This window comes from Larus michahellis, chromosome 8 (genome assembly GCF_964199755.1).
Source record: "Larus michahellis chromosome 8, bLarMic1.1, whole genome shotgun sequence".
Classification (NCBI taxonomy): Eukaryota; Metazoa; Chordata; class Aves; order Charadriiformes; family Laridae; genus Larus; species Larus michahellis.
Window position 1 is genome coordinate 35,070,489 of NC_133903.1, and position 27,684 is coordinate 35,098,172.

General features: G+C 37.5%; 1 protein-coding gene across 2 annotated transcripts; it reads right to left on the reverse strand.

The window, feature by feature from the left end:
• Window positions 1-279: 279 nt before the first annotated feature.
• RNPC3 (RNA binding region (RNP1, RRM) containing 3) lies at window positions 280-16,869 on the reverse strand. Of its 2 annotated transcripts, none has more exons than XM_074597746.1 (15): window positions 16,594-16,869; window positions 15,365-15,412; window positions 14,130-14,248; window positions 12,901-12,981; window positions 12,039-12,150; window positions 11,494-11,562; window positions 9,953-10,101; window positions 8,860-8,985; window positions 7,808-7,944; window positions 6,785-6,946; window positions 6,513-6,607; window positions 6,376-6,434; window positions 5,318-5,450; window positions 4,302-4,374; window positions 280-509 (listed from the first exon to the last, which is right to left on the reverse strand). In XM_074597746.1, the coding sequence occupies exons 1-14, from the start codon at window positions 16,813-16,815 to the stop codon at window positions 4,315-4,317; spliced, it is 1,572 nt and encodes a 523-aa protein (XP_074453847.1). In that variant the 5' UTR covers window positions 16,816-16,869; the 3' UTR covers window positions 280-509; window positions 4,302-4,314. The 2 variants fall into 2 exon arrangements, with proteins under 2 accessions (XP_074453847.1, XP_074453848.1); XM_074597747.1 differs by lacking the exon at window positions 280-509 and adding an exon at window positions 1,298-1,431.
• Between the last annotated feature and the right edge of the window lie 10,815 nt (window positions 16,870-27,684).

Sequence of the window (27,684 nt, forward strand, 5' to 3'; positions counted from 1 at the left end):
CTAGTCCTCCTCCTCACTCTCCAAGACGATTTACACTAAAATGAGATTGTCCTTAGATTTTTCTTGTCTTTTAGCCTTAAAACACTAACAACTAAACATCACGCTCAAGGAGGTGCATATGAATATATACTCTGAATCATCTGAATCACGCTGCACAGCTATAACTGGACTGTTCACCTTTTCAAAAAAAACCCCAAAACCCCCCCCAAACATGTCTTCCTCCTCCTTCCCACTCCAAAACTCCACAACAAAAGTCAAAATGAACAGAAAAAGGCAAAATGAAGAGAAAGGAAATAATTTATTAGAGATTTTACAAGCAAACTAACATACATTTATCATATAAGTCTTGTGACAGTTTAAAGAGATCTGGAATCTTTAAGATGAGAAAGTTTATACTCTGCCTTAAATACTTTAGAAATGCTACTACGCACAGTTCGAGAGTCCTGATGATTACACTGCTTCTTCCCTCAGCTTGATAAAACTTGAAAGAGATGGAACACAAAAGGGACCTGGAACATCACAAAGGCACGTTAAAAGTATGAACAACCAGAAAATAGTAGTGTTATGCTTTCTTTTGACAACTAAATTGAAAGATGCTTAGTATTTAGAAAAGTGCTGAATTTCTGAAAAAAAATCTGACTTAATAGATACAGGCTGCATTAATTTTATATTACAGTAAGTTAAACAATAATGGAATATGAAACCCACAAGAGAAATGTTAGGCAACACTACCTCAGTGCAGAAAACAAAAAAAAAAACAACAAAAAAACAACCAACAAAAAGGTAGCATTGATTAATAGTTATTAATAGTTCAATTCCAAATAATTCATTGCAAGATATTGTTAGATTTTCTTCTCTACTCAGAAAGAAAAAGTAAGGAACGTACAAGCTAAGTCAACTACAGGTTGTTTCTCATATACCAGGACAACAGTAATCAACAAATGATCTAAAATACTGGTTGACCCTTTAATATTATTAAGAATTGCTCTGCAATGTATTTTAAACTAACATAGTATTATTATTATATTTATTTAAAAAAAAAAAAAAGACGAAATCCTCAGTGTTAGCTCAGCACAGCTCGACACACATCAGTGGAACACAATTCAGTGGAATTGGGCCACAAATTAGCAAGTTATGTGACCTCTAAGGAAGAAGATGGAGGCCACCTTTTAAGACTAGGAACTTTCATTGTGTATATTCACGCAACACAGACAACTGATTATTTTTTTCCCCCTGAAAAAGTGCCCTTTTCTTTTAAAATTACCAGATTATTTCAAGCTCTAAAACATGTAAACTCCTCCCCACACCTACTCTATACAAAAACTTAGATGCAGTTGAGTGCTATGGGAAACATTGCACAAAAAAAGGATACAACAAGAAAGGATACACTCTGCATGACAGTATTACTGCAGTATTTACGCAGGAATGTTTCTAAAGAAGAACAGCAGAATGTGGTTTAATTTTACTTAATTCTCAGTATTGCATACACATAGCTTTATGCTACCTACCAAAAGCAAATATGCCTCTGATGAAATACAGTTTTGACCACTTATGAGATTTAATAAGAGCTGATGAGTCCACCAACACTAAACTTCATATTCAAAATTAAATACATTTTTTGATAACTTGAACTACTAGGACAACACCAGACTTTCCTGTGTCATTAAGTCTTCTTCAAGTCTTTGCTATTTTAAAGATTCACTTTTCCCATCAGGTCCAAAACCCAATCACGTTTTCATTCAATGCAGGCTTTCAAGTCACTTCTTCCCTATGAAGAAGCGGGGACCTCTCAACATCAGTTTCTTTTACATGGCCTGTCTCCCAAAAAGCTGTATTTTAGCTACAGGAAAAATAGCCACCCCAAATACCAACTGAAATTTTTGCCACTCCATCACAAAAAAGACATTTCAGCCAGCAAGAATTTACACAGTATTTTTTATAAACCATATGTATTATTTTCTCTACAAAGGATAAAACCTTTGCAGACAAAATACTAAAAATAATAAAAATATTTGCAATAGCATTCATGAATTTTACACAGCTTCCTCCTGTTCAGAAATAATCAAGAATTTAACTTAGGTCAATTCAGTTGTTAAAAAAATAAAACAACAACAACAACATTGAGACACACAATACAGATCAAATTTGAAGTCCCTCAAATGTTTGCATAAACTTGTTTTCTATGTATATGTATGTTTCAAATGAGATTCTGACACTGTTCTTCCTTACAGACTCACATTTCTATCATGGAATTTTGCATCATAAATCAGCATTCACCAGAGTACTTCAGCAGGAATGGAAAAACATAGTCATGCAGAAATAGCGTTCAGTTTCATCATTAGTTGGGAAGTGAAATAACTGTTTTTAATTAAACCTCACGGATGCCTACAAATCTGTTTTAGTCTATGGCACATTCTGTGATCTCTACATACAAATGGTCAAGGTAAGGAAGAAGTTCTGCCCGCGAAACATTAAACCAATGACACCAAAGTAACTCATGTAGACTTTCAAGTGCACAAATAAGTCTTGCATAAGTATGTGTTCACTCACTCTGAAAAAAAGCCTCTGAGTTGACCATCAACATGATTAATAACCAAATAACACATTGTTATTTTCTTTATGTAATTCAAGTATTATTTAGTGTGTTTAGTGAAGTCAGAATTAGATTTAATGTACAAAAGTAGTTGGAAAGATATGGAATTCCTAAAAGAATAAAAGTGTTCAGACTTCATTTATACGGCTTTCCAACAGCTAAAATAATTAGTTTCTTTTCTGTATTCAAAGAAACCATAGTAATTTTCTTATTAGACACTGGATAAAATAATATAAATACAAGGGGTTTTTTTTCTAACAAGGAAGAGTAAGAAACAAGACTGAAACATTCCCATAAACCCTTGGTCCTAATAGAATACTTTAGCCAAGGCTCATTTGCCTCTTTTCAATGAGCAATACAGAAGAATACCTGTAAAAAAAGTGATCTTTAATTTGATAAAACAAAATAGAGCTTTTGCAAGCCACAAATCAATAACTCAAATCAGGAACTGGTAAAACCAAAGAGCATCTTGAAAGTGAGGGAAACAAGCTCAAATATAATCTGATGAAAAAATCCTTAGACAACTGTCAGAACAAGAAACCTACAATTAAAGTAACCATTATAAATAGCAATACTACCCTCACAATAACCGTACTTTTACAAAATCAAAACCAGCAGTGCACATCCTTTATTTCAAACTTCAGGTTTTTTTCCAAAGTAACAATGATCAAAACCATACAGATTAAAAACACATCATGGAGTAAGCAGAACATTTCAGGAGCATTCAGCCTAATCTTTGAGTTCACTTGGTCTTGGGTGAAGGCATAACCAGAGTGAATGCCCAACTATAATCTGTAATTAAGCTAAACAACCGTTTAAATTTGATCTAGATGATCTATCAGAGGGTGCAGATTGAGAAATAAGTGCTTCCAATTCTTGCACCGTTACCTTCATGTGCTAATTTGAGACAGTTCACTACTCAAGTGTTTTTAGGCCATGAAAACCCTCACGGTTAAATTAGAGCTGACTTTGCTTGAGTTACTCTCATATAAAGCAAATACTTAGAGTAAGCAGTAGTGAAGTAAAGGTGTATGATAGGAAATAAAGTTAAAAGTTACTATCCCATCAAGTGTAGACAATAATGCCGAAAATCAGGACCTATGGACTCTGCAAAGGAAGCCTTGATCAATGCAACATTAAGTAGCACTTTCTGACACAATATTCTTTCTTAAATCAGGCAAGTTTAAAGGATGCTGCCACAGTACTAAGCGTCAATTTTCTAAAGTTAGGAAAGCCAAAGGTCCTTTACAGAGCTAGCAGAAGTGAGTTTATTGCTGGAAACAGTTCTTCAGAATCACTTTATGATGGCAGGAACAGATGGGAAAGAGAAGAGAGGCAACTCTACTAAAAGGTAAGTGATCAGATTCCACAGAGTTATTCTCCCCAGCTCCCCAGATTAAGGATCAGAGAAACTGACAACTACCCTAGGATATGAGGATTAGGGGAATGGCAGTCTCCAAGTTTATAACAGAGTAAGAAGCAACATTTTAAACTTACACCAACTATATAACTTGCATTCTGGTTTTCTGATATAAGTGCACATTTAAGAAAATAAAATTGTATGGAATGTCCCCCCTCCACTGCCGCTGTTTCTAAAGCAGCCATTAAAAAGATAATAAATAAAAACGAACAAAAAAAGCCAACAAAACAAATGAACAAAACCCCCAGCCTATTTGTTTATTTTCACTTTCAGGCAGAGAATCCATACCTTGTGCAGTGTTCTACTTTTTTCTTTTCCCTTCATTGGCATCCTGTTTTGGTCTAGCTGAACGAGCAAATTGCTGACATTCTGTTAAGGACTACAAGTGTCAATGATAAACAGAAGCCAATCAAGCAGCAAAAAATAAGTATTATTTCAGCAAAAGATAGTTTAAGAAGTGGCCTTTATCTGTGCATCAATTCTACTAGAGTATTAAATATTATAACAATAGCGTCTATTAGTCAAAGATTAGGACCTTGCTGATTTGCAGCACAAAAAATTTTCAGAGCCTGCTCAAGACTTTACAATACCAAGTAAAGGTATTGTAAGGAGAACTATCCAGAAACGGGTTAGGTGCAAACAGAATAACTCCAGCAGGATAAATGCTTGATATTTAATCCTCCATCTCAGCAGGTTAATTCCATAACTTTGATATCTCAGTGGGTATTTGGGAGGAAACAAGCTAAAATGAACAAGAGTACAAAGAAAAGGAAATAAACTATGAAACATCTAAGTGAAAAATAAGAAAGGACAGGAAGAGACTTAAAACTTAAGACAAAAACCAGGGCAATGCAATCAACAAGTGCAGAAATCTCAACATGTTACCCAGGCCCAAACAGTAATTGACAGTTCCAGTTGGAGAAAGTCTAAATAGAGACTACTGACCCCGAGAGGAACATTTCTTTATGTTCTTGATTCTGCAAACACAAGCCCAACTAAGTGAAAAAGCCTACTAAATTTAAATAGAGTGGTCATACAAACTAAATTATCTCTTGCATTGAGTTTGCAGAATCAAAGAGCTATGACTAGAGAAGCAAATTTTATTGTCTTAAATAAAGCACATTTCCTTTCCTATTTCAGAAAAGGTGCCTCTATATATTTTTCAGTTATAAAATTAACAATATTACACTATGCTATGCTGCCTGGTTTTCTTGAGGTATTTCCTAGAATACAATGACAGTAAAACTAGAGATTGGCAGACAGATTACAAATAACATAATGTAAATGTTTGAGGAAAAAGATACAACCACCATGGGTTTTTCAAATAAGACATATCCATTTGCTTCTTTTAAAGCTTTAGCAGCTGCTTTTTCATTAGGAAGTCCAATGAAAGCCTGTCCCTTCATACGGCCTTCTTTCATCAAGCGTATATCAAACCTAGAAGCAAAATTGAGAATTGGGAATTACTCATGTTTAACCATACTTTCATATTTCACGGTACAAATATAAATTATCACGCTTCACGTTGGGGTTGTTCAGCCTGGAGAAGAGAAGGCTCCAGAGAGACCTTATAGCAGCCTCCCAGTACCTAAAGGGGACCTACAGGAAAGATGGGGAGGGAGTCTTTATCAGGGAGTGTAATAATAGGATGAGGGGTAATGGTTTTAAACTGAAAGAGGGGAAATTTAGATCAGATATTAGGAATAAATTCTTTCCTGTGAGAGTGGTGAGGCACTGGAACAGGTTGCCCAGGGAAGCTGGGGATGCCCCATGCCTGGAAGTGTTCAAGGCCAGGCTGGATGAGGCTTTGAGCAGCCTGGTCTAATGGGAGGTGTCCCTGCCCATGGCAGGGAGGTTGGAACTAGGTGATCTCTAAGTTCCCTTCCAACCCAAACCATTCTATGATTCTATAAATTGGAGAAAATGCAGAAACGAGCAGAGCCTACAAGCAGGAATTCTGTCATTGGAGACCACTTTGCCTGGGAAAACCATTTAGTAAAAAGTAATGTTAGACTGCAGGATGCCAAACTGGTGTGCAACTGCAGTAAATATGACATATGCAAAAACAATCAGATACACACAATCATCTACACTGTTCATACTGTGTCTCTCAGCCAATAAACTGTAAATTTGGTAACAAAAATATAAGGGCAAAATAGTAGGGTCTTCGGACATTATTCAAAAAATAATTCTATTTCTGTACTTGTGATAAATGAAGATTTTCAGTTGAAACGCGTTTTTTCTTTATTCAGAAGCATAAACAAAAAAGTAAAGATGACTAGTTTTTAAATCAGAATTTTCACCAATGTAATAGAATTTAACATAAAAGGTTTAATTTTAACCAAGTATGAAATTAACTTACATATTTCGTTCTACTTCTGACTGGAAGTCAACATATCTTCCAAAAATGAACTTGAGATCCTGAAATTAAAGGGTAGGTATAAGAGAAAGCTGATAAAAAGCCCTTTTGATAAATATTTAATTTGCTTGTTTACCTACCTTTTCTTGAACTTGTTTAGCTAAGTTCTTCACATATATCCTGCAATTTGGATCACCTGGCTCATAGTTTTTGAAAACAGAAAATTTTTCCATTTCTTGAAGAAGACAGAAAAACAGACAACACTTTAGGTCATTTAATTACTTTATATTTTTGCTCAGTATAAAGTAACTAAATTTGATATATGATCAATTAATAAACGAATACTTATTTAAACTATTTTTTGCAACAAACCAAAGGGCTATTATTAGATAATTTATTCTCACAGCTATACCTTCTCTAGAAAGTCTGTTTTTTTCTAGATCCCTTCTAGAAATAAATTCTGATGGTATTTCATCCTCCTCCTCTTCAGTTTCCATTTTATCATTTGAGCTAGGAGCTGGGAAAATCCTTCCAAAGCCTGTATTATTGATTTCTTCTGTGGCTGCATAAAGGTCTGAAATTTCAACACATTATATAAGTGGTTTGTATATTTATTCACAAAAGGATCAACAACAAGCAAAAAAGTATACTCCTTTCAGTACCATTTTAATATAGTAGACTTTGTAAAGCAACTCAAACAGATCCTTAAAGAAATGTGTCTTAATCCCTAGTTTGACAAACACACCTGCTCTATATGGTCCTACAAAATCAACTGTACTACAAATAAAAGCCATGGCACGTTATCAGTTAAAGTAAAACTAGCCTTGCTGCTCAAGCCTGTACGCATTTCAGTGGTTTATCTAATTTTCATTCACAGAAACTATATATTACTATAAAGTACCAAGACACACAGACTGTCATAACCCTAAAAGAAACCATCACACCTCATTGCTATTATCGCCCAGCATTTTTATAGTAGATAATCAGTGCATCACAGAGGAGTTGGCAACCACTTGAACGCTGCTCTCTAAGAGCTGGAAAAGGAAAATCTGAAATTAGCCCGATATATTCCATTATTACACTATATAATACTGAGAATGCATTGTAACATATTTGCTAAAAACACCTTAACATTTAAAAGAGAGTGCAATTCACCATAAACACACAGATCACATAGGAGAGAAAGACACCTTTAAAATACTCTAGATCCTTTACTGTAACCAAAGCAGAGAGTTCTGTGCTTCAACATGGGAAAAAGAGCAAATGCAGACAAGGTGGAAGTTGGTGTTCTTAAACAAACTCTGACGTATACTATTTACGAAAGCTCCAATACAAAAGAAGAAAAGAATTCCCTGGCCTAAATTTTAGCAGCCTGCTACACACTGAAACCACATGAATTTAATATTAAATAGATTTGAAGTACGAACTCTCTTACCTTTTTTTTCTTCTTTTTCTGAGTTTATCTGAAGAACGGCTGGGATGTCAGTACTAATATGGAACTCGATTTTTTTATGACCTATATGCTGTGGCTGCTCAAAGACATCTGAAGGTGACAGCGTAGGGTGCAAATTACTGTTTAAAACAACAACATATTAACTAAAGAGTCACATACCGATGAATGCATGGTCAAATACAAGATTTCTGCCAGACAGATTTTATGCTGTTGTTTACCACAAACACACAAGTTCTCGATTTCATAAATTTCATGCAATATAGTTCAAGTTGTTTAAAACAATAATTAAAACTGCAAATACAGTAGGTATGGCTGGCAACGACAGCAAGACCAAGAATTACATACCACATTACAGTATAGACAGGCATTTATGAAGAACTTTTATCAGTAACTTAAATATAAAAAAATAACTGGCCTTGCTCCTGCTCTCACATAGTATGTAAAAAACACCAAATAAAAAAAAAAATAACAAATCACTTGGAGGAAGAAGGTGGCTATTAATAAAAATGCATTCATAATTGATCATCACTACATAGAAATACTACCCTGGTGTCTACTGTGCCATAGTACTGCAGTTTCAAAAACCAAAATTATTAAAAACCAAATCAGTTTTTATTCTTCTAGTATCATCCTTTTTTAAAATTCTTTTAAATTTTCATTTTAAGAAGTATGCCAACCAATAAATCCAGATTGCTTCTGTCAGGGCTGTGATATGATACTGTTTGTCATTTTTATGAAAAAGGAATTCTTATTAGTTTGACAGCAAGAGAAGTGCAGAACTTGAACAAGGCACACTTTACAGATTAAGGTTGTCGAGCAGACTTGAGTTCAAATTACATGAACATTTCGACCTTCAGAGCAATAAAGACAAGCATGAGGATAAGGGGAGACCAACTATACTACCAACTTTACGTATCAGTGAAGAATGCTTGTTTTAAAACAGCAACACTAAAGCAAACACAATACAGAGGACATTGTTTAGTAAAAGGAATAATCTTCTGAAAAACTGCAAAAACCACAGAAATAATACAAACCTGTGGGGAGTACACACGGGAACATTCAATAAGTCTTTAATTCTTTGTTTTTTTCTAACACCACGCCTCTTTGTGTTTATTGGTCTTTTAGGCTGAAGGGTTGCTAATTCCATCAACTTGGTCATTCTATTTCAAACAAAATTTAAAAAAGAACCAGAGTGGTTTACAGTTTATTTGAAAATAATAATTTTGAAAACCCTTCCCCCTTCCTTAAAGGCCCTGAAATACAATTATTCGGAATATGGTTATAAATCTAGCTACCTTAACACCGAGACTACATTAATAAACTATAACACACAGCAAATCAATACACACACTTAGGTGGCTGATCAAAATCATGATGAGTTCAATGATGCCCCTTCCTTCCCCAAGCATGCACCTAATTAAGACACTGAAGCCGCAGAAATACTAAGAAGCACCAAGCTGAACCTTTTCTTATAATACTATTTCCACTCAACAGGGCTGCCTTTTTCCAAATGCATCTATTTTTCTGAATATAGCATAGGGACCTTCTGATTTACTTTTCCGTTTAAACAGCAAATAAAGAACATTGCTTCTTCATTTAGTAGTAAAGATTTTAAAAAAAAGTCAAACAGCTATGCTACAATTCAGTCCCAAAACTGCAAGAGAATTTCCAGCACACACAACCTCCCATTATTATTAATCCTAGCAATACACACTGATGTACAAAGAACATTTTGGAAGTCAGAGTGTACATATGATTCAGGCTAAGTAGTTTACTCAGTAAAGATGTGGAAAAATGAAGAATCCAGAAAACAAACTAATTATTGCTTCCTTCCATCTCCACCCTCTCTTCATTCTAAGTTTTTGTTTTGTTGTGATTTTGTTTTTTGGACATGAGAACAAATGATAATTTGCATACCATTTGGCCATTTTCCTTCTCTTACTGTGTTTCAAAACAGCACCGTCCTCCTGTTTTTAAGTCACGCTGGAGCTCCCTTAAGCATCTGGAAAGATTATCTATATACTGCAAACATTAACAGATTCCACCATTTGCTGAACTAGAAGCTAGAAAAGTAAGAGCACCCTTTAAAAGAGTCCAAAAGCTTTCAAATGACTGTAAAATCCATACCTCTCCTTTTCCTCCTCATTATCACTTTCATATTCTGATTCATCTTCACTAATCAGATGCTCTTCTTCCTCTTCAGGCAAAGGAGGCTCTTCAGGAGGCAGAGGTGGGATTGGGGGAGGTGGCACAGGCACTGGTAAATATTCTTCATACTAATTACAGGGAAAGTTAAAAAAAATTACATACCTTGTTTTCTCTTACATAATAAAAACAATCAAAGCAAAAAATTAGAAGATGACAAGAAACATTTTTTAAAGCATGTTTATAGGGATCTATTTTGCTAAACTACATTGCTAATGAAAACTTTCCACAAGAAAACAATTTGCTGCTTTCTGAAACGTAACAGTGAATGTTTTCATTCTTTTAATTTGCGGAGTTAAAAAACTTAAAAAAAAAAAAAAAGGCAACCACAGCCCTGGGTTTTGACTTTGCACTCAGCTTTAAGGACTTTAAGGACTGAATTTCTACACTGAACCTTTCACCACCTATCAAAGTTACATTTCTATTTCTGTAAGGAGTGAGGATTTAATGAAAGGAGTCAGGTTTTTTCATTGAGACTGCAAAAAACACATATAAAGAATCCCCTATGTACAAAATGATCTCCTAACCATTGTAGTAACAATCTTACTACGCTTAACAGCTACTTTTATGTACCATCAGTTCCATAAGGCACTGATGTCTTCTGGCATTAGAAATACTCTGTGCCCTTTAGAAACCGCTCTAGGAATTTCGAGGACTGGCTTCTCACCTTACTACTCTTTTTTGCTTGACCATTAAATGCACGGTGCTTAACCTGGCCCAATACTAGGCAATGAATAAAACTATTCCCAGAATTTATTTCCTATTTTTGTTTACCAGCTAGCTCCCCTGTTATTAGAAACAGGTGTTCTGTCAGGGTAAACACAAAGTGTAGTGGAGCAAAACTTCACTACATCCAAGTATTGTAGCTATCACTATTAATTCAAGTCTTCACTTGCTCTATCTTCAGTAGCAGTCAGTTCAACTACTCTATCACAGCAACAGAGAACTGAGACCACAGAGCCAGTATTTCTATTCGTCTTCAGAAACAGCTCCCCCTAAGCCTCTCACAATTTCCCTCAACCCTGCCTCTTTGAAAAAGCATCCCGAAGACAGAGCAAGTTAAATCCAAAAGCACTGTATAGTCTCATTAACAATCTGAATCTAATCAGAACTCCAAAGAAACACACGGATCAAAGAACTTAACACATCTTTGTAAGGCAACAGGCTAATGGTATTCTTTATTTCCTGTATCTGTAACACAATGCTATAACCTCTCTTTTTTTTTTTTATACTCAACAGTTTGCAATATTCCAGTGCTACTGTCATACATGCATACATGAGTATAGATAAAAAGATTTCTTTAGAAGACTAACATGCACATCTTACCCAATGAAATGCAGCAGTATTTGCTGTTGTCTAGATATTTCTCCAACTTTTAGGAACTTAGATCTCCTATCATGTTGCTAACATTTTAAATTCTGAATCCGTTTTACAGTACTTAAAACATATATTAAAAAAGTTACCATGGGAGGGCGAGCAGTAATTGGTCCAAAAGGTGGAGGAAGATTCATTTTATTCATAAGATGAAGTACCTGAAATGATTCAAGATAAGTAAGTTTTCCTTTAAATAAATAATTAAATGAAAATAGTTCCTTGCTACATATCATAGCAAATAACTTCTGGCAGGTGTAAATCAGCATAGTTTTAATGAAGACACAACTACATTGGTTATTAAACAACGTGAAAGCCTGCACTTAAGATCCAACACTAATGGTTAATATGAGCAACACTCTAAATAGGCTAATCAAAAAAAGTAAAGCATCATCTCAGACTGAAATTCCAAGTACTCAAGTCACATCTAATTAGGAAGATCATATCCAGTTAAGTCTTCAGTGTCAATTAAATCTTATTATCTCAACCTAGTAAAAAATTAACATTGGTTAACACTATCACAGGAAAACTAACTTAATATTTGCTATGACAAAAGTTATTTTTATGGATAATTAAAAGAGGAAAAAGGAAATGTTTTATTTTCATACTTTCTTTTTTTGCCATTTTTTTTACTTACCTGGACATAAAATTTGGGCACACTTGCCAAGGCATTTGCTATATTTGCTAGAATTGTACTTGAAGGTGGTGGATACAAATATTTGAGGCAAGAATTGATGGGAAAAGTGAGGCTGAGGAAAAAAAGATTAAAAACAAGGAATCTTAGCACCATCATCAGATAATGAAAGATAACAATTAATGATTACTAGAGGTTTAACTATTCATTACATCTGAAGTATCACTGAAATATCATTAGTTTCCCTAGAACATTTTTGGGCCATTTACATTATGTCTTTGACATCAGGGAGCAGTCCCCTAATGCATGTCAGACTTAACTGGGCTTGGGCACAATGAAAGCACCAACACATGCGGAAAGCCTGAAGCACAAAGAAACAATCAACATGTCAAACTAAAAGCATGGCACAGCATGCTGTATAAACATCATAAACTCAGTGCTCAAAGTGCTGGATTCATTAGCCCAAAAAGAAATTTATTCTTCATGTATGCAAAGATGCAAATGGAGGGGAAAAAAAGAACAAGAAACCTCTGGAAAAACAAGTCAACAGTATTTCGCTCTGACCACTGGGACAACCTACCCAGTCCTCAAACACTTCCTGAGAAAGTGCTAGAAGGCTAGTATGCAACCCACAACTTCATGTCTCAAAGCACCAGTTGCTACTCAACTGTGAGGGTTCTAAACTTGAACTAAAATTTCATCTTTATGACAACTCCTAAAGCTATGGAGGCAGGATAGTAGCATACTATAAAACAAAACAAGAGAGAATGCAGCATACCGTATTCTCTCTTGTTCAACACTGTATATAACTCTTTTTTCAAAATAAACTGTAGAAAAATAAAATAAGACAAAAAAACCCACAAACCCATGGTTGGGTGCAATTCCATTTTCTATTTTAACACAGTTTGGTTCTTTCTTTTCTTCTTCTTTCACTGGTTCTTCTGATCTGAAAAGTAATTTAGCATTAATTACAAGATGGCAAAATTTAAGTATACATAATGTATGACATATGTTTAATCTCATATATCAAAAAATGTAAGAAACGGATTACTATAGAATTTAAACATCTTTTATATGGCATTACTTCAGCCGTTATTAATTCTTAAGAATTAATACATGTGGATACTTACAGTAGCCAGACTTCTAAGGCCTACATAAATATTTAGGCAGATTTAAGTAAATCTCCCTATATTTAAACACTTCTGACTTAATTCTACTCACAGGAGAATAACTAAAATTATTTCATGTTGCTCTTTGTTCGGGGACTGTATAAAATCAAAGATATTAAATATTGATTTGTTCATATTCAAGAGGGGAATAAATAACTTAAAACCTCTATAGTTGATTTTAATTAAGCACTATCACATAGCTTCTATCACTTAGTTACATATTACACAGGTAAACTTGAAAGCCTAACTATACAACTTATTTCTTTAATTAAGTATTTGACAGACAACCGAAACCCAAACTATCACAGTTCTTGGTCACACTAGCATTAGGATATGTTGATTTTTATATTTTTTATTTTTTAAATATTACATATTCTTTTGAAGAGAGACTCGGACAGTTTTGGTTTTTCTGCTCACACATCAAACTAGATACACGCAAATCAGCTCCAGTCTAGAAGCCACTGGCTGTAATAGCATAGCCTTACACAGTTATGCTAGCAGGTTTCAATTCTGCCTCTCGATTAGATCGGAAAGAAACATCAGCAAAGCACTGCATGCATCGTTTAACAGCAAAAGAAAACTATAATCCTGACACAAAAAAAAAGTAGAAGAATTTTTTAAACACAGGGAACTTGTGCAACACAGAGGTCAGCTTACACAGACTGGAGTCTTGCTCTGTAAACGAGAACCAACAGGACCATCTGCTGATTAAAGGTATTAATAACTATAGGAATAAGGATGGGAATTATTACATGATGATACTGAATGAAGCAATACTAATGGGAGGAATGCAGTCACCGTTAGTGTTAGCACTTCTAAATGGTTATGATTTAGCCTTAGACTTAACAGCACTACAAAAGTATCATGAATAAGGAATTTCTTTTCCTTGACCACAAACATAGAAACTAAATAATTATGCACATACCTTTTACAATTCTCTGAGACAGAAGGCTGGCTAAGTACCTGCACACTATCTTGCTCCTTCGCAAACTCAACCACTAAAGTGTGACCTAAAAGCTTCAGCTGATGCAGTCTTGACAAAGCCTTCAAATAATTATAATAGAGAAAAGAAAGAAAGAGAAGAGGAAAACCATCAGAATTATTTCAAAGCATAACTGTTTTTTCTTTGGTTGGCAAATCAGTCATAGGATGCAGTCCCAACTGCTTTAAGCTAAGCCTGCGCCAGTACAGACACAGGTAGTTCCTGCATTCGCAGCCCTGCATTTAGCAGCCTCTTTCCTGCTAGCAGGTAGGAAAAATATCAGGTTGGGCAGCTAGAACCACTGAAGAGACTCTGGTCATCTGAACGCAGTAGCGAGACTGCAGCCATTACAAAGGTACTTATTACGTAACCTAATAATCTCTGTTATTTCAGGTAACCAACCTTTTGCTCGTGAACTGCAATAGTAATAGCTAGGAATTTTAAAATCAAGATTCTTGACAGTGACTCTAGGAAGCTCCAACATTCTGCAAGTCCACATCCTCACAGGCGCTAACAATTGACACAAAGCAACCTGAATTCACCACTGTTCACCTCACCTAGCCTTTGTTATTTTTTTGGAGTAGTTTACAGCATGGCCTAAAAAAAATAAACGCAACATGAAAAAAAACCCAGGGCATAAAGGGGGAATTGCAGAACACAGGCTTTTTAACCAGATTCATATTTAAAAAGCATTATTAGTATTACCTTTTTGACATCCATGTCCCCCATTTAACATGGTAGGGTTTTTTTCTTATCATAGCTGATCATTCTAGGCAGTCTTGAATTGTGTACATGACTATGTCTGATTTTTATGGCAAATATGCAATTATGCAGGAGACAAGTAAATTATATTTAGGTTATAGTTTATAAATGCACACATACCCTAGACAAGGCCCTGATCAGTCTCAACTCATGGAAGTTTGCCATGCTGTAAATGACAGATTGGATCAGCAGACTTCCACAAGACCCTTCCAACCCACCTTTCTTACGACTCTACAGAAATGTTCATTTTATCAAATTCTTCAACCACCTCCTGAAGCTGAAACAGAACTCTAATATTACATCGCTATGCATTTTTTTTCCCAACACTGAGTACTAGATGATGTATAAAACATTTTAGAGCCCAATAGGCAACTCAGAAAAGCGCTTTGCTAAAAGCGCTCAAACTCAATACAAACCTTTACAGCTGCATTTTCACTGGGAAAGGTGGCAAACGCAGTATGTTTCTAGAAAAAAACCAAAACAAACAAACAAAAAAATTGTCATACTGAATTCAAGTAAAAAAGGTGAGACATTTCATGTAAAACATATATCCGCAAGTAATTTGTAAATTCAAGTTTACATATTTGAAAGCTTCCACATAGTAGTCATTTAACTCCTATGCGTGTCAAAGGTGAAGGACTAAGGAAATTTTTTTGGAGAATTTAGGACAAGCACCTCTTGCATTCAAAATTTAAGAAAGGAACTCAGCAGTGTGAGGAATACAGGAAAGCAGTCATTTTTTTCTAGTAAGCAAAATGCATCATAAACTGCAAGCAGGTATGTATTGATAAAGAAGTTTAAACCTCTTTTCAAAAAAGGAAATTTATTTCAGCACCTCTCAGCAGAACATCTTCATCACAGCAACTCCTGAAAGTGTTATTTTTCCTGCCACAAATGTCGTAACTATTGTCATGCTCTGAAAATTTGGATGGTTTCTAACTAATATTTTCCCTTACTTTTTAAGTATAGAAAAATGCTTAAGCTTTCAAAATTAGATCAAATCCTCACAGAACACACAGTTCATCTCATTTTAACATACTTGTCACATGACTGGATATTAAAACCCCAAAACATTAATACCATTAAAATAGCGGCTATCAGAAAAATTGTCATAAAGTCAATCTCTCTAGTAAAAGAAAGCATGACCCTGACTCAACGTGCAGACATCGTTTATCTGCAGTCCTACAGGGATATAAGCCTCTTCCCAAACAGCATTCGTCACCTGACAGATACTCCCACGTTTTTGTAATTTAGAGAAAGAAAAAAATAAAAAAAAAATCTCAAGAAACAGACCTGTGAAACTGCATCCCTACACCTCCAATAGACACTCCTGCGCTGCTTTTCCACTGCCTTATTCCTACCAAGAAGCGCGGCCAAGGGCAGGGGACTTGCAGCCGGTGGGGAGACGGGGCCCCCCTGTCAGACGCTCCCCGACCACCGCGCCTGGGCCCAGCGGTGCTCGCCCGCCACCGCTCCGGCCCGGGCGGGGAAAAGGCAGCGCCCTGACCCGGCAACCACGCTCACCCCTTCCCTGCGGCCCGCTCACCCCCTCCCTGCGGCCCGCCCTGAGGGGCGGCAAACGGCTCGGGACGGCAGGCAGCAGGTCTCTCCTCCCACCGCCGCCGCCCCAGGCCCCGGCCCTCACCAGCCGCCCGTGGTCCGACAGGACGCGCACAGACACTGCCCCAAAGTGCTTCAGCAGATCCTCCTTCTCCGCCGCCGTCAGCTCGGCGGGCAGATGCCGCACCAGCAGCGTGCGGCCCCGCCGCCGCGCCACGCCGGGGTGAGGCGGGAGGCCGGGCTGCGGCAGGCCGGCTCCCAGCCCCACGCCGGCCGCCCGCACCTCCTCACAGCCCGGCGCCGCCATCGCAGCGCGCAGGGACGCGGTAGCGCCGCGCGCACACGGAAGCAAGGGGGCAAATCGCGCGAGAGCTGAGGCGGGGGCTGGGGCTTCAAGTCTCGCGACACCGGCGGGGCCCTGGGGTGAGGTGTCGTGGGCGGGAAGGGTGGAAAGCGGACGTTGGGGCTGGGGGTTTGGGACCTGCGGCTTCGCACCGGCCCTGGCGTGTCATGGCGTCCGTTAGCAGCTGCGGGGCGGAAAGGGGTGCCGCGGTAAGCTGCTGCGGTAGCTCTGCCGTTCCTCTCGCCGCCACGCAGAGACACGCACAGAGCAGCAGCCTGAGGCAGCCGTCAGGGTCTGCCCGCCTCTGTCTGGTGGCCGGCTTGCTCTCAGGCTGTGGTGGCTGCCCGTAAGCCCTTCTTCAGGGCCATGTGTCTGTCAGGTGACGCCGTAGACTCATACTATTCAAAATCTGCCTTCAGTCAATTCTGAAATAATGCTCCAAAGAGAGAGGTGACCCTTCCTTCCCTCCCCCCCCCTTAAGAGCTTATCTTCAGACTGAATTGTAAGAAGTAGTATTGCTTTCAAAATACCATCTCAGTAGCCTTTAGCTGAAGAGGTTTCTCCTTTCCTCCTCCCACTTTGCCTGAACAGCAAGGTATTAAGATCTTTCTGGCATAGACAATACGCTGCTTCAGGATAGCAGCTGTTAAGCGTCTGGCCAAGGCAAGCAGCATGGGTGAAGCACAGGCATAATTACAACCTGTGATTACAGACACGAGAGGGGTTCTGCGGTGTGGGCAGTGAGTACAGAGGCAGTTACCAGCCAGCTCCCGCTGAAACCAGACAGACTGATCCAGAGCCAGCCTTTTTTTCTGAGGCCAGAGGCTGTGATCACAAGTGGGGGAAAAAAAAAATCCCTGAACCTCACTGATGAAATCTCAGGTCTTACCATATCTAATGAGCTGGTTGCTGTCTGGCAAAAGCACCACCTGCCTTGATCGCTGCTGCCACTGGCTCTGGGTCCAACTGAGCCATAGTGCCTGGTGCCACCATGCAGAACCAACAGGGCTTGATGTGCCTCTGGGCAGCAAGAGCACTGGGGGAGACCCAAGGTCTGCGACTGGTGTCTGTGATGCACTGAAGCCAGCCACAGAGAAAACATTTTTTTGTAGGCTGTGCAGTGTACCTGGTGAATAGGGAATGATTGTTTATTGTATCTTTCAATAGAAAAAAATAAGGCCTTCGGTCCATAAAGTCCTCAAGGCCGGTTCTTTTTCTTGAAGAGTCATGGTGGACCTGGCACTGTATGTGCAGTACACCTGAAGGGTCTGAGACCATGCTCGTTTCATGACTGAACACTGACAATCTGGGAAAGATCTGGCCACTGTGGGTGGTCACAGCGGTCTCACTGAGTAGATAAGGTGACAGTCCAATTTCATCCAAATGGGTCTGGGAAGGAGTTGGGAAGAAAGACTGGGGAAGCGGAAGATGTTCAAAAGGGATCTAGGAGAAAAGCAGAAATTTAGCAGCAATTTCCTACACGATCCATTACTGCCTTTTTGCTGCTGTCATTAGTATAAGCTAGGAAATATTAATGAACTTGGAAACAGGTGGAAGAATTGGCACAGTAAGCAAATATGGCAGCACACTTTCTTGATGACAGTAGCAGTACTGTTTTTTTCTGAGGCTGGTGAAACTTTAAAAGTAATACTGGCAGTAATACTGGCCGGCCTGGTAAGTTCTCTATGTGGGTTGTGGTTTGTATAAAACCCAGAAGACTTTCTGGGATATGCTGGTCAACATGCAATTGTAGCAGATGGGAGCGTCAGGATTGCAAAAGCAAGTCTGCGGTGGCTGGGCTGCTACATCCTGTTTAAATTGACCAGACTTGTAGTTCACTCTTGGGTAATGACATAGGAGAACTCTTTATGCAGCAGGTCTATAAAACTTGTAGGCAAACTAAACTTCCCTATTTGCCTTGTAGCTCTCTAGTACATTCCAATTATTAATCTGCACATCAGTCACCAGATGGTGAAATAACGATATAACTTCAAATATGTTTTCCTCTCAGAACTAAGAAACACTGCTCTCAGTTCCGGTCAGGGTAGGCAGAGAAAAATACATATTTTCTAGTGACATTGAACACAGAAGTGACAAGAACAATTTCACTGGAAACAATTCTAATATCTCATGGCTGTTCAGCCCACCTGTCCCTGTCAGCACAGAATCCCCCTCAAAGAAAGAGAAAAGCTATTTTAAAGTCTGTTTACCCTGATGGACCAGGCCCTTGAAGCCGAACATCTCTAGAGCAGAGGTTTAACAGAGTCATGCAAGTCAAGGCGATAAAAATGTGCAGGCTTTTTTTTTCTAAGATTCAGAAATAAAAAATATATATTTTTTTCCTTTCTGTCCCCTCATCCCCACATTCAAAATAAATGACTAATATTTTTTTTTTTTTACTTTCCAAGATGTTAAATTTGTAGATACTTGAACACTAGCATTCCTCAACACAAATGCATCATGTTTTTGTCTTGAAAATCTGGGTTTAGGAGTTTATTGCTTACACAGAGAGAAATTTGAATGCAAGAGTTTTAGTAAAGAGTCAGAACTCTTTAGTTTTAAGAGTCAGAACTACAGACTCATTCAGGTCAGAAAGGAAGGAGATCCTTTTGTGGAAATCTCTACTCCAAACTCCTGCTTAAAGCACAGTCATCGCTGAATTCCAACAACATCACTTGGGACTTTCTCCAGCCTAGTCTCAAAAGGCCCTAGAGGTGAAGATTCTACAGCCGCCACAGACAAGTTTTCCACTCCTTAATTGACCTCCTGGTGTTTGGGTTATTTTTTTTTAACTCCCCTTTTATCCAGTTGGAAGGGACTGTATTTTATAAATGTGTACTAACTTCATAAAGATAAAATTTCAAATTCTCAATTAAATTTATTGGGTTGGTAAGAAATACAAGTTTGAAAAAAACCAAGAAAGCTAGCTTTGCAGAATACTCTGATGTTTTGCACACCATTCATTACCTACCCCATAAAGTTTTCCAGTAGTGACATCAAATCAGCAGTGGCCAGGGGCAGATACAGTTGTCCAAAGTAACAGAAATCCAACTCAGGCTGTCCTTTACAGTTATTTATGAAAGCAGCAAATTAGTGACACAATGAATGATGAACTGGTTTATTTAAATTTATAAAAAAATATTTAAGTGTCCACTTGAAATAGATGAGTTTAATTTTCAATGGTATGAGTTAGCAGGCTCACAGTTTTTTGGAAAGTGTTATCTGCATCCTTAAACACAAAAAGGTGAGCATTACTATGAGAGCAGCAATGCTACTGTTTCTTGGCACAATTAAGATACACAAAGATGCTGTTAGATCATCATCCTAACTCAATGAGACCAGAAAGAGGCTAAATGTTGAAGAAAAGCAGCAGTGTGGTGTTTCTAGATGCTGCTTTTATCATTATTATGTCTTTTTTTTTTTTTTAATATGCCTCAATATTTTCTGTTTTCTCCAGTAGGTGTTCCAGTTGGCTGGACACAAGCAAGCTCTGAGTGAGGTGACAAGTAGCTGTGTTAGCATGAAGATAAGCCCAAGGTAGTACGGCTTCTTTTACCTTGTCTACAAAATACTGTATACCCGTGTACTTAAACAAATCTCCAAGAGCAACCTAACATTTTGGAGCTCTCTTGTATGGCTAGGACCAGAAAGGCCACCAGAAGCAGAGTTTTAAGTGGCCCCCAAAACTGGTTATACAATCCCCAGAATAAATAACACTGTGTAATGGGGTCACATTCTTTCATTAATGGAATTGAATATTAGAGGTAGTGCTACAGAAAGACTATAAAATTCAATTTCCTGACTCTTCTGGTTTTGCATTCATCCTTTACTGACAAAAGAAAAAGCGCCTTCAGATTACAACAGCAGCAACTGCAAACAACCTTAATTTCCCCCAGAAAGAACACTCAGAACTTATAATGCAATTTGAGAAGCTGTCAGAAAAGGCTTTTTTAAAGAAAACAATCACTTCACAAAAGGGAAAAAAAAATGCTTTCCTCACTTATTTTCTCCAAATGATACAATTGTTTTTCTTAGGTTTTTTTCTGCCTTTCATGAAACACATGAAAGACTTTTGGTACTCTCTCTATATTCTGGACATTTTTCAGACTGTGGTGACTGGCATTCTGGTACCAGCATAAGGAGGAGTTGTCCCTGCACACTGAGAAGCCTCAGCAGCAAGTTCTAATAAATCATTTGCTTTTTAAACAATGTTCACAGACTTTGTACCAATAGTGGAGCCTTTTGCCTTCCTTTCCCAATGCAGTTGTGTTCTGGTCGCTTTTCCTCCAGGCCTTCATTTGAATAAAAATTTTTGTAACAGGCATTTTCATGTTTAAGCATGTCTTGCAGCATTGGATTAAGAAACCATTTAGTGTAAAACTTTGTCTTTATTATAAGTGCTACATTTTAACAGTGAAGTGTCAATCAAAACAAATTAACTGTCACTCAATATGTTGGGGGGAAGAACTACATGTTGCATTTTGTCAGTTTTCAAAGTCAGTTCTCGGGTTACACATCTAATGCTAAGGTGGTGTATTTCATATCTTAAAGCAAGGGTCAACAACCTTTCAGGTGAAAGCATAAAATACACCACCGCATAAACCGAGTTCCAAGGTTTCTTTACCCACAAGGGATCAGGTTCGGGGCCAATGCCTTATTGTGTCTTATACTCCTATGTTAGACACTTAGTGTCATTTTCCACTAAATACAATCAATACTTTATATACAAATACAACTTCCTTCTAGATCATTGAGCTATGAAATTTCAGACATGCTGACATATGTTGAAATGAAGAGCCTGTACACTCAGTTATACACTGCCATTCCAGAAGTAACTGACATCCTACTTTCAGTAAACTGTTTGACACCGCAAGATCTGACAGTTGGAATCTGCAGTTTCCCCTTTTTCTGTCCCTCCTGCCTTGTGGAATGATATCTATAGCTATGTGAGAAATAATTATAGGTGACAAAAAATAGCTGGTGGAGGGGGAATCTTTGTTTTCCTTCAGAAAGAGGAATATATACAAGCAAATGGCTTTTAGAATGATAACATCCACAGGAATGTCATTTTAGTTCTCCGGAGTTGCAAATTTGGCACTTGTCAAAATTCATTCTTTCACTCTTATCCTGTTTTTTTAATTCATATATTTTCTGCCTTATTTCAAAAGTCATCAAAAGAGACTTGGTTTAATCAAAGACTGTCTGGTATTGGACATTTATTACCTGTGAATCAGAGTTAGATTCAGAGTTAATTCATCATACAGGATTTAGTGACATCATTACTCTGACTTCAGTGTTAAAAGTATGCAGTGACTTTAATATTTATATACTAAGTGTTTGGCACAAGAAACCACAGACATTCAAAGCTATACATAAATTTCATTACATTCCAATTGCATGTTGATACTGGATTTTCTCAAAATATCGAAAATGTTGACCTGCTCAGCATTAGCTGTTCTTTAGGATGGTATCAGTGCTGACTTTGCTGTTTCTGCAATTGCATCCATTAAAGCAGAACTTCTCAGTCTGTGGATCGTGGTGCAGAGTAGATTCCATCAATTGGCTGATAAGTAAATATATTTCCTCTGTGGAAAAGCACGAGTACCCCATGGGAAAATAAACCATATATTTTTCAAATATACCTTCATCACAAGTAGAAGTCTCTGTATCAAACCATATCCAACACTAGGCTACTCAGCCTTATTCTTGGCACAAGTGTCAAAGAAAGATTCATATAATTTCAAAATACAGGTTCCATCTTAGCTCTCAAACTCCACATGAAAGAGCTGATCTTTCACCATACAAAAAGTCACTTGCAGAACTGTAGAACGTGCAGCCAGGACTGTTTGTCCAGTTCTCTGAGTGAAGTCTGCTTTTACTTTTGCTTGATAGATTCCAAATACAGGTTACAAATACTGTGTAGCACTCCAGTTTCTACAAAGCTTCTACAGCCGCTCTTGTATGTTTGCATTCAAATGGAGAGGTTGATAAGAATTGATTTCAAGGCCTCTGCTGTCATACTAGGCCTGTATTCCTGCATTAGATTACAGTGATAAATCTTTCATTCTGTACAGAATGACTTCTTGTTACTACAGTATACATCAAATCTATTTTTCAGTACAGAGGTAAACAAAAGTAAATGAAATAAGGCATAGCCACCTGATAAGAAAAATTGATGTTACATCTAAACAAGTTAAGACAAAGCTCCAGACAGGTCTAGATGAATTCAGGCAAAGCAAGTCTGACATGTCAGCCTCAGTCCCAAGGCTTTGCAGACTCACTGAAAGCCTGTGGCTCATGATTAGTAGTGGCAATACTGTATCTACTGGCCTACAGGGTAACATCCTGTATTACTAGGTCATTATTGCAATAACAGCCCTGTAGATCAAAAATATTGGAGGTATAGGTGGTATTACACGTTATTCAAATTCAGTTCCCAAAAGATATTTTTTTCGGCCTAATTGCTTGTGAGCTGGACAAGGCTAGCAAGGTGTTTGTTAAGACTTTTAGAAGCCTCAGGACAAAATGTTTTAATTACTGAGGAAAAAAGAAAATAACGAGAGTAGCTTTGAGACATAAATGGCCAAACTGCTGGGGAAAATGTTATTTCCGTGGTGGCAGTTCTGTAGCTTTCTTCATATTACTATGAATAGTGTAATGTAACAAAGTAGCCTTAGCAATAAGGTCACAGAAGGACCAGAATACCGCTGACAAGATAGTATCTATTGCTGCTAGCATCGTGTATACATGTTACAGAAACTTCAGACATGGACAAGAGCTGTGTTTTGCTAGGTACTATGTAAGCATATATATAAAACCTCAAAGAGACTGCAAAATGATTGCTAAATGTCATTTCACTTGACTTGTACATGTTTTGGAGGATTTTATTTCCATTTAGTGTATATCTGAACACAGTTTAAAAAAAAAACGAGTAACTGTACATGATGTCTCCTCTATTAGTGTGCTTTATTACATTTCTTTCCTGTGAAAGGAGAAAGTAGATATTTTAAAAAGCCTTAAGTCAGGTAACTGCTTTCCTGGGCTTTGCCTACAATGCTCCCTGAAGTATAAGGAGCCATTTTCTTTATGCTTTTAATTTTTCTGTCCGAATAAAGTATCAAAACAATAGAGAATTCACTTAGAATTCTGTTTTTCATATTTGACCACTAGATGATGCTGTGACTCTCGATTGAAAATGATACTGTACTGTTAACATTTTGTTGTTATTCTTTCATTTTGTACAACTCTGCAGCATTTTCATATGCGAAAAACTGGTATTTTCTTTCTTGTTCTTACATACATTGTAGCCGTTATGGTATATAGACTAGTCATATTTTATACAAATCCATATAGATCATACATCTTAGCAGTAGCTCTTTCTGCTAATACTGAGAATATCACATGATTCTGGAAGCTGTGCATATATATATTCTCCATAGATGCAGATAAGGATTGCTTTGAGTAAAGATTTTTGCAAAAAGTGGAAAGTATACTGAGAAGATATTTGATCTATTTCATTCAGATTATATTTATATTTCATTCTGTTTATCTGTCCTACCTAATTAGTTAGAATGGTGCTTTTAGTTTCAGTTTTAGAATTTATATTTTTATGCACTAACTGCACCTAGAATTAAGGGTGACATTTCTATTCTGCAACTGTTGCTAAAACAATGAGATGATTGCACATATTTCCATAGGCATTACTTCTGATTTCTGTTGCCATAAGTCATTTCCCCTTTTTATATTAAAAAGTGCAGTGGTTTGATCCACACTTTTGGATCACTCTTAGCCAGGAGCTCCACTAGATTTTCAAAGATGACACCATTTTACTGATGATCTTCTCAAAGTGATTTCAAAAGAACAGCATCCTTTCACGTGAGCTAATTGATTTTCACCATTTGCCATTTCTGTCAACTCCTACAAACACTTTTTAACTTCTGTGGTAATTCTTCCATCTTCTTACAGAAAATGTTGACTACAATAAGGTTAAATTGACTGCAGCAGACAAAGCATACATACTCAACTAGCTGCCTCCTGTATAGGAGTGTTAAAGGCACAGCTCCATTCAGGTGATCCCCATATGTCAAAAACGGTGCAGGAATGAAAGCAGGTTACAGAATTCAGAACAGCCTCTAAGCTAGGTCAGCGCCTGTCAGGTCCAGCATGAAAGAAGTTTGGAACTACCTTAACATCAGCCTCTCCCACTTCTAGACATGCATGTAGTCTACTTCTGCCAGTCAGAGATCTGGATCCTATTTTCAATATGTAAGCAAGGAAATTACACTCTTTGAGAGATAAGTACTACATAAAGCCTATTTTGCCCTCACTGAAATAGCATCTGCTAGTCATGCTGGGGGCTAATCGGGAAATGGCTACATTGCATTACAATGCCAGCTTCACCATCACATTGTTATATCTGCAGCAGGCGCTGAGTTGAGGTATAATTCAACATTTGTTTTAAAAGTGAGCTTCCTTTTTGCAAACTCATTAACAATTATACTGAAACTGAGCTCCAGTCACATAAGCGTGCTAACTCTAGTTTTGGTGTTTTTACTGATTTACTTTAAGGTAGGCTTATATAAAGGACACCAAGTTGCAGTAGTTATGCCATATATATAGGATATTACTTGTTTTACTTCCAGGTGTAAGTTTACAGGCACCTTCAAAGACATCTAAAACTGCCTTCCAAAAAAGTCATTATATACTTACATAGGCAACAAGTACAAGAAGTAAAAGTCCTTAAGTGAAATATTTGCCATTAAAATTTGTTGAAAATTCTGTGCCACTAGAATGACAGTGTTAGGGATCTCAAATCTACAGAACATGCTTACACAGTTGCAGCAGGCACACAGTGGCACATTCTAACAAGGCAGCATGACAGAGAATCATAAGACTTTCTTCAGGCTCCACCAGAGGCCAGTCTTAGTTTCTAAGAGACCTAGAGCAAAGACTGAACGCCACTTGTTTTTCTTCTTCCATCCCATGACCGGGCAATTTATACCCTTGTTTCACTAATGGTCCCACTGATATCCAGGTACTGCATGAGGTATTTATTCAGTATTAGTAAGGATATCAGCATTCTACCTGGACTTTATCTGGTCTTAAAACTATTGGTCTACACCTGTAAGGATTAAAACTGATACAAGGGGCTTCATCACCAGAATTTCCATTTACATAAATCTATATATTTCCCAAACCTTGAAGAGTCTTGGGTTGTAACAGACTCCTATTTTGTTTGAGAGAGTGATTTATTTGGTGATTTTTCTAAGAAAAAACCCCAACAAACTTTTTCCTTTGTGTCTCAACTCTAGTAGGAATATCCGTTTCTACTCTGGCAGAACTTCATTGGCCAAAAGAAGCTTCCCTGCTGCAAAAAGAATTTTCCTTGATAACTTTAAAAAGTCATCAGGAAATTTATTGACCTGAATTACAGCAGCTCACTTATCACTAAGGCTTTGTGTAAATCACAGAAGAGGATGACAAATTTCATATGGGAATATAGTGGATTTCACCCATTGTCATTGATAAATAGAAGAGCTCAAACAGTCTCCATATTAGATGTGTACATCTACTTTCTATATTGGTGCCAAAGTCAGCCTGAGATTGGAGTCAGCTCATATTTAAGAGGAGGAACAGAGAAGAATGAGAGAACGCTGTCTTAAGCCAAACTGTAAAACATAAGGAATATTCACTAGTGGTTAAATTCTTTCCAGTGCAGAGTGTCTATAAAAGTTCTTTTGCAGCTCTGTCTCATTTAAGACAGGATTATAAAAGGCTGTACTTCCCCCTAGGTTCTTCTCCTTGTACCCTAATTAGAGTTTTTATCTATTGTATTATTATTATGATTCTACTCAATAAGAGCATGACTGTTTTGGAAGACTTTCAAGAGCAAGCTCTCATAAGTCCACTTTTTTTTTCCTGGCTTTTATAAAGCAAATGGTCTTTATAGGATGATATTTAAGTATTAATTCTCCCCTTGAGACAAACAGTCTTTTCCTTTCTGCACACTAGCTAAAAAAGTTGTGGGGCTAGCAAAGTATTTTTTACATTCAGAACAATATTTTTGTAGTGTAACTTTGATAAAAAATCTATGCAGTGAAGCGTCACAATGCCTTCATCTGTATGCTTTAAGAATGATCTGGCAGAGGTCTTTAAATGAAAGATCATCATCTTACTAGACCTTTTTTCCTATAAGGTTAATACTTCTCAGACCAGGCTACCTTAGGCCAAGAACATTCCATGCATTTTCACTGAACCCTAGTAGTTGCAAGAAGTGCTACACATGAATTGCTCACTTTGCCTTTTAAAAGCTTCTACATGTACGGTGCTGAGTGCTCTACCTCAAGTAAAGAACTTCAAGCACAAGCTGTACGCATGTTAATCTAACTAATTACTGGCAGGATTGAGGTCTAAGTATTCAATATAGTTCAGACTTGAAACCCAGGGGGAAAACTGCAATTTAAATTCACTATATATTGAAGGAGAACATGCATATGGCATACCCTGGTCTAGGGAACCACTGGAAATTCCTGCTCTTAGTTCCTGAACTTAGGAGGAAGAAAGGTCATACTGCCTTTTTTAATACTTTGTGTCTGATATAGGGAGACAGCAGTGAAATGAAGTGGTGGAACAAACGGGAACAAGGCACTGTTGAACATGTCCTAGGGAGCACGGCAGTCAGGACATAAAAATAGCTATTTTGAAAACTGTAATGGTAGTGGAAAGAGATTTGGAACTGTAAAGACATTGGCTGTCATGGTTTAATTCCTGTCACAGAAAAAGAATTTGTACTGAAGTAATATCTAGCACTCTCAATCTCCTCACCTCGTTGGA

What these genes read in the sequence shown, in the direction of transcription:
- RNPC3 (XM_074597746.1), bottom strand. Translation starts at nt 16,815, where the DNA reads ATGGCGGCGCCGGGCTGTGAGGAGGTGCGGGCGGCCGGCGTGGGGCTG. An exon ending in AATGAGGAGGAAAAGGAGAG is followed by an intron (nt 8,986 to 9,952) that starts GTATGGATTTTA and finishes TGTTTGAAATAG; the next exon opens with AATGACCAAGTTGATGGAAT. An exon ending in CCCGTGTGTACTCCCCACAG is followed by an intron (nt 7,945 to 8,859) that starts GTTTGTATTATT and finishes TGTTTTAAACAG; the next exon opens with TAATTTGCACCCTACGCTGT.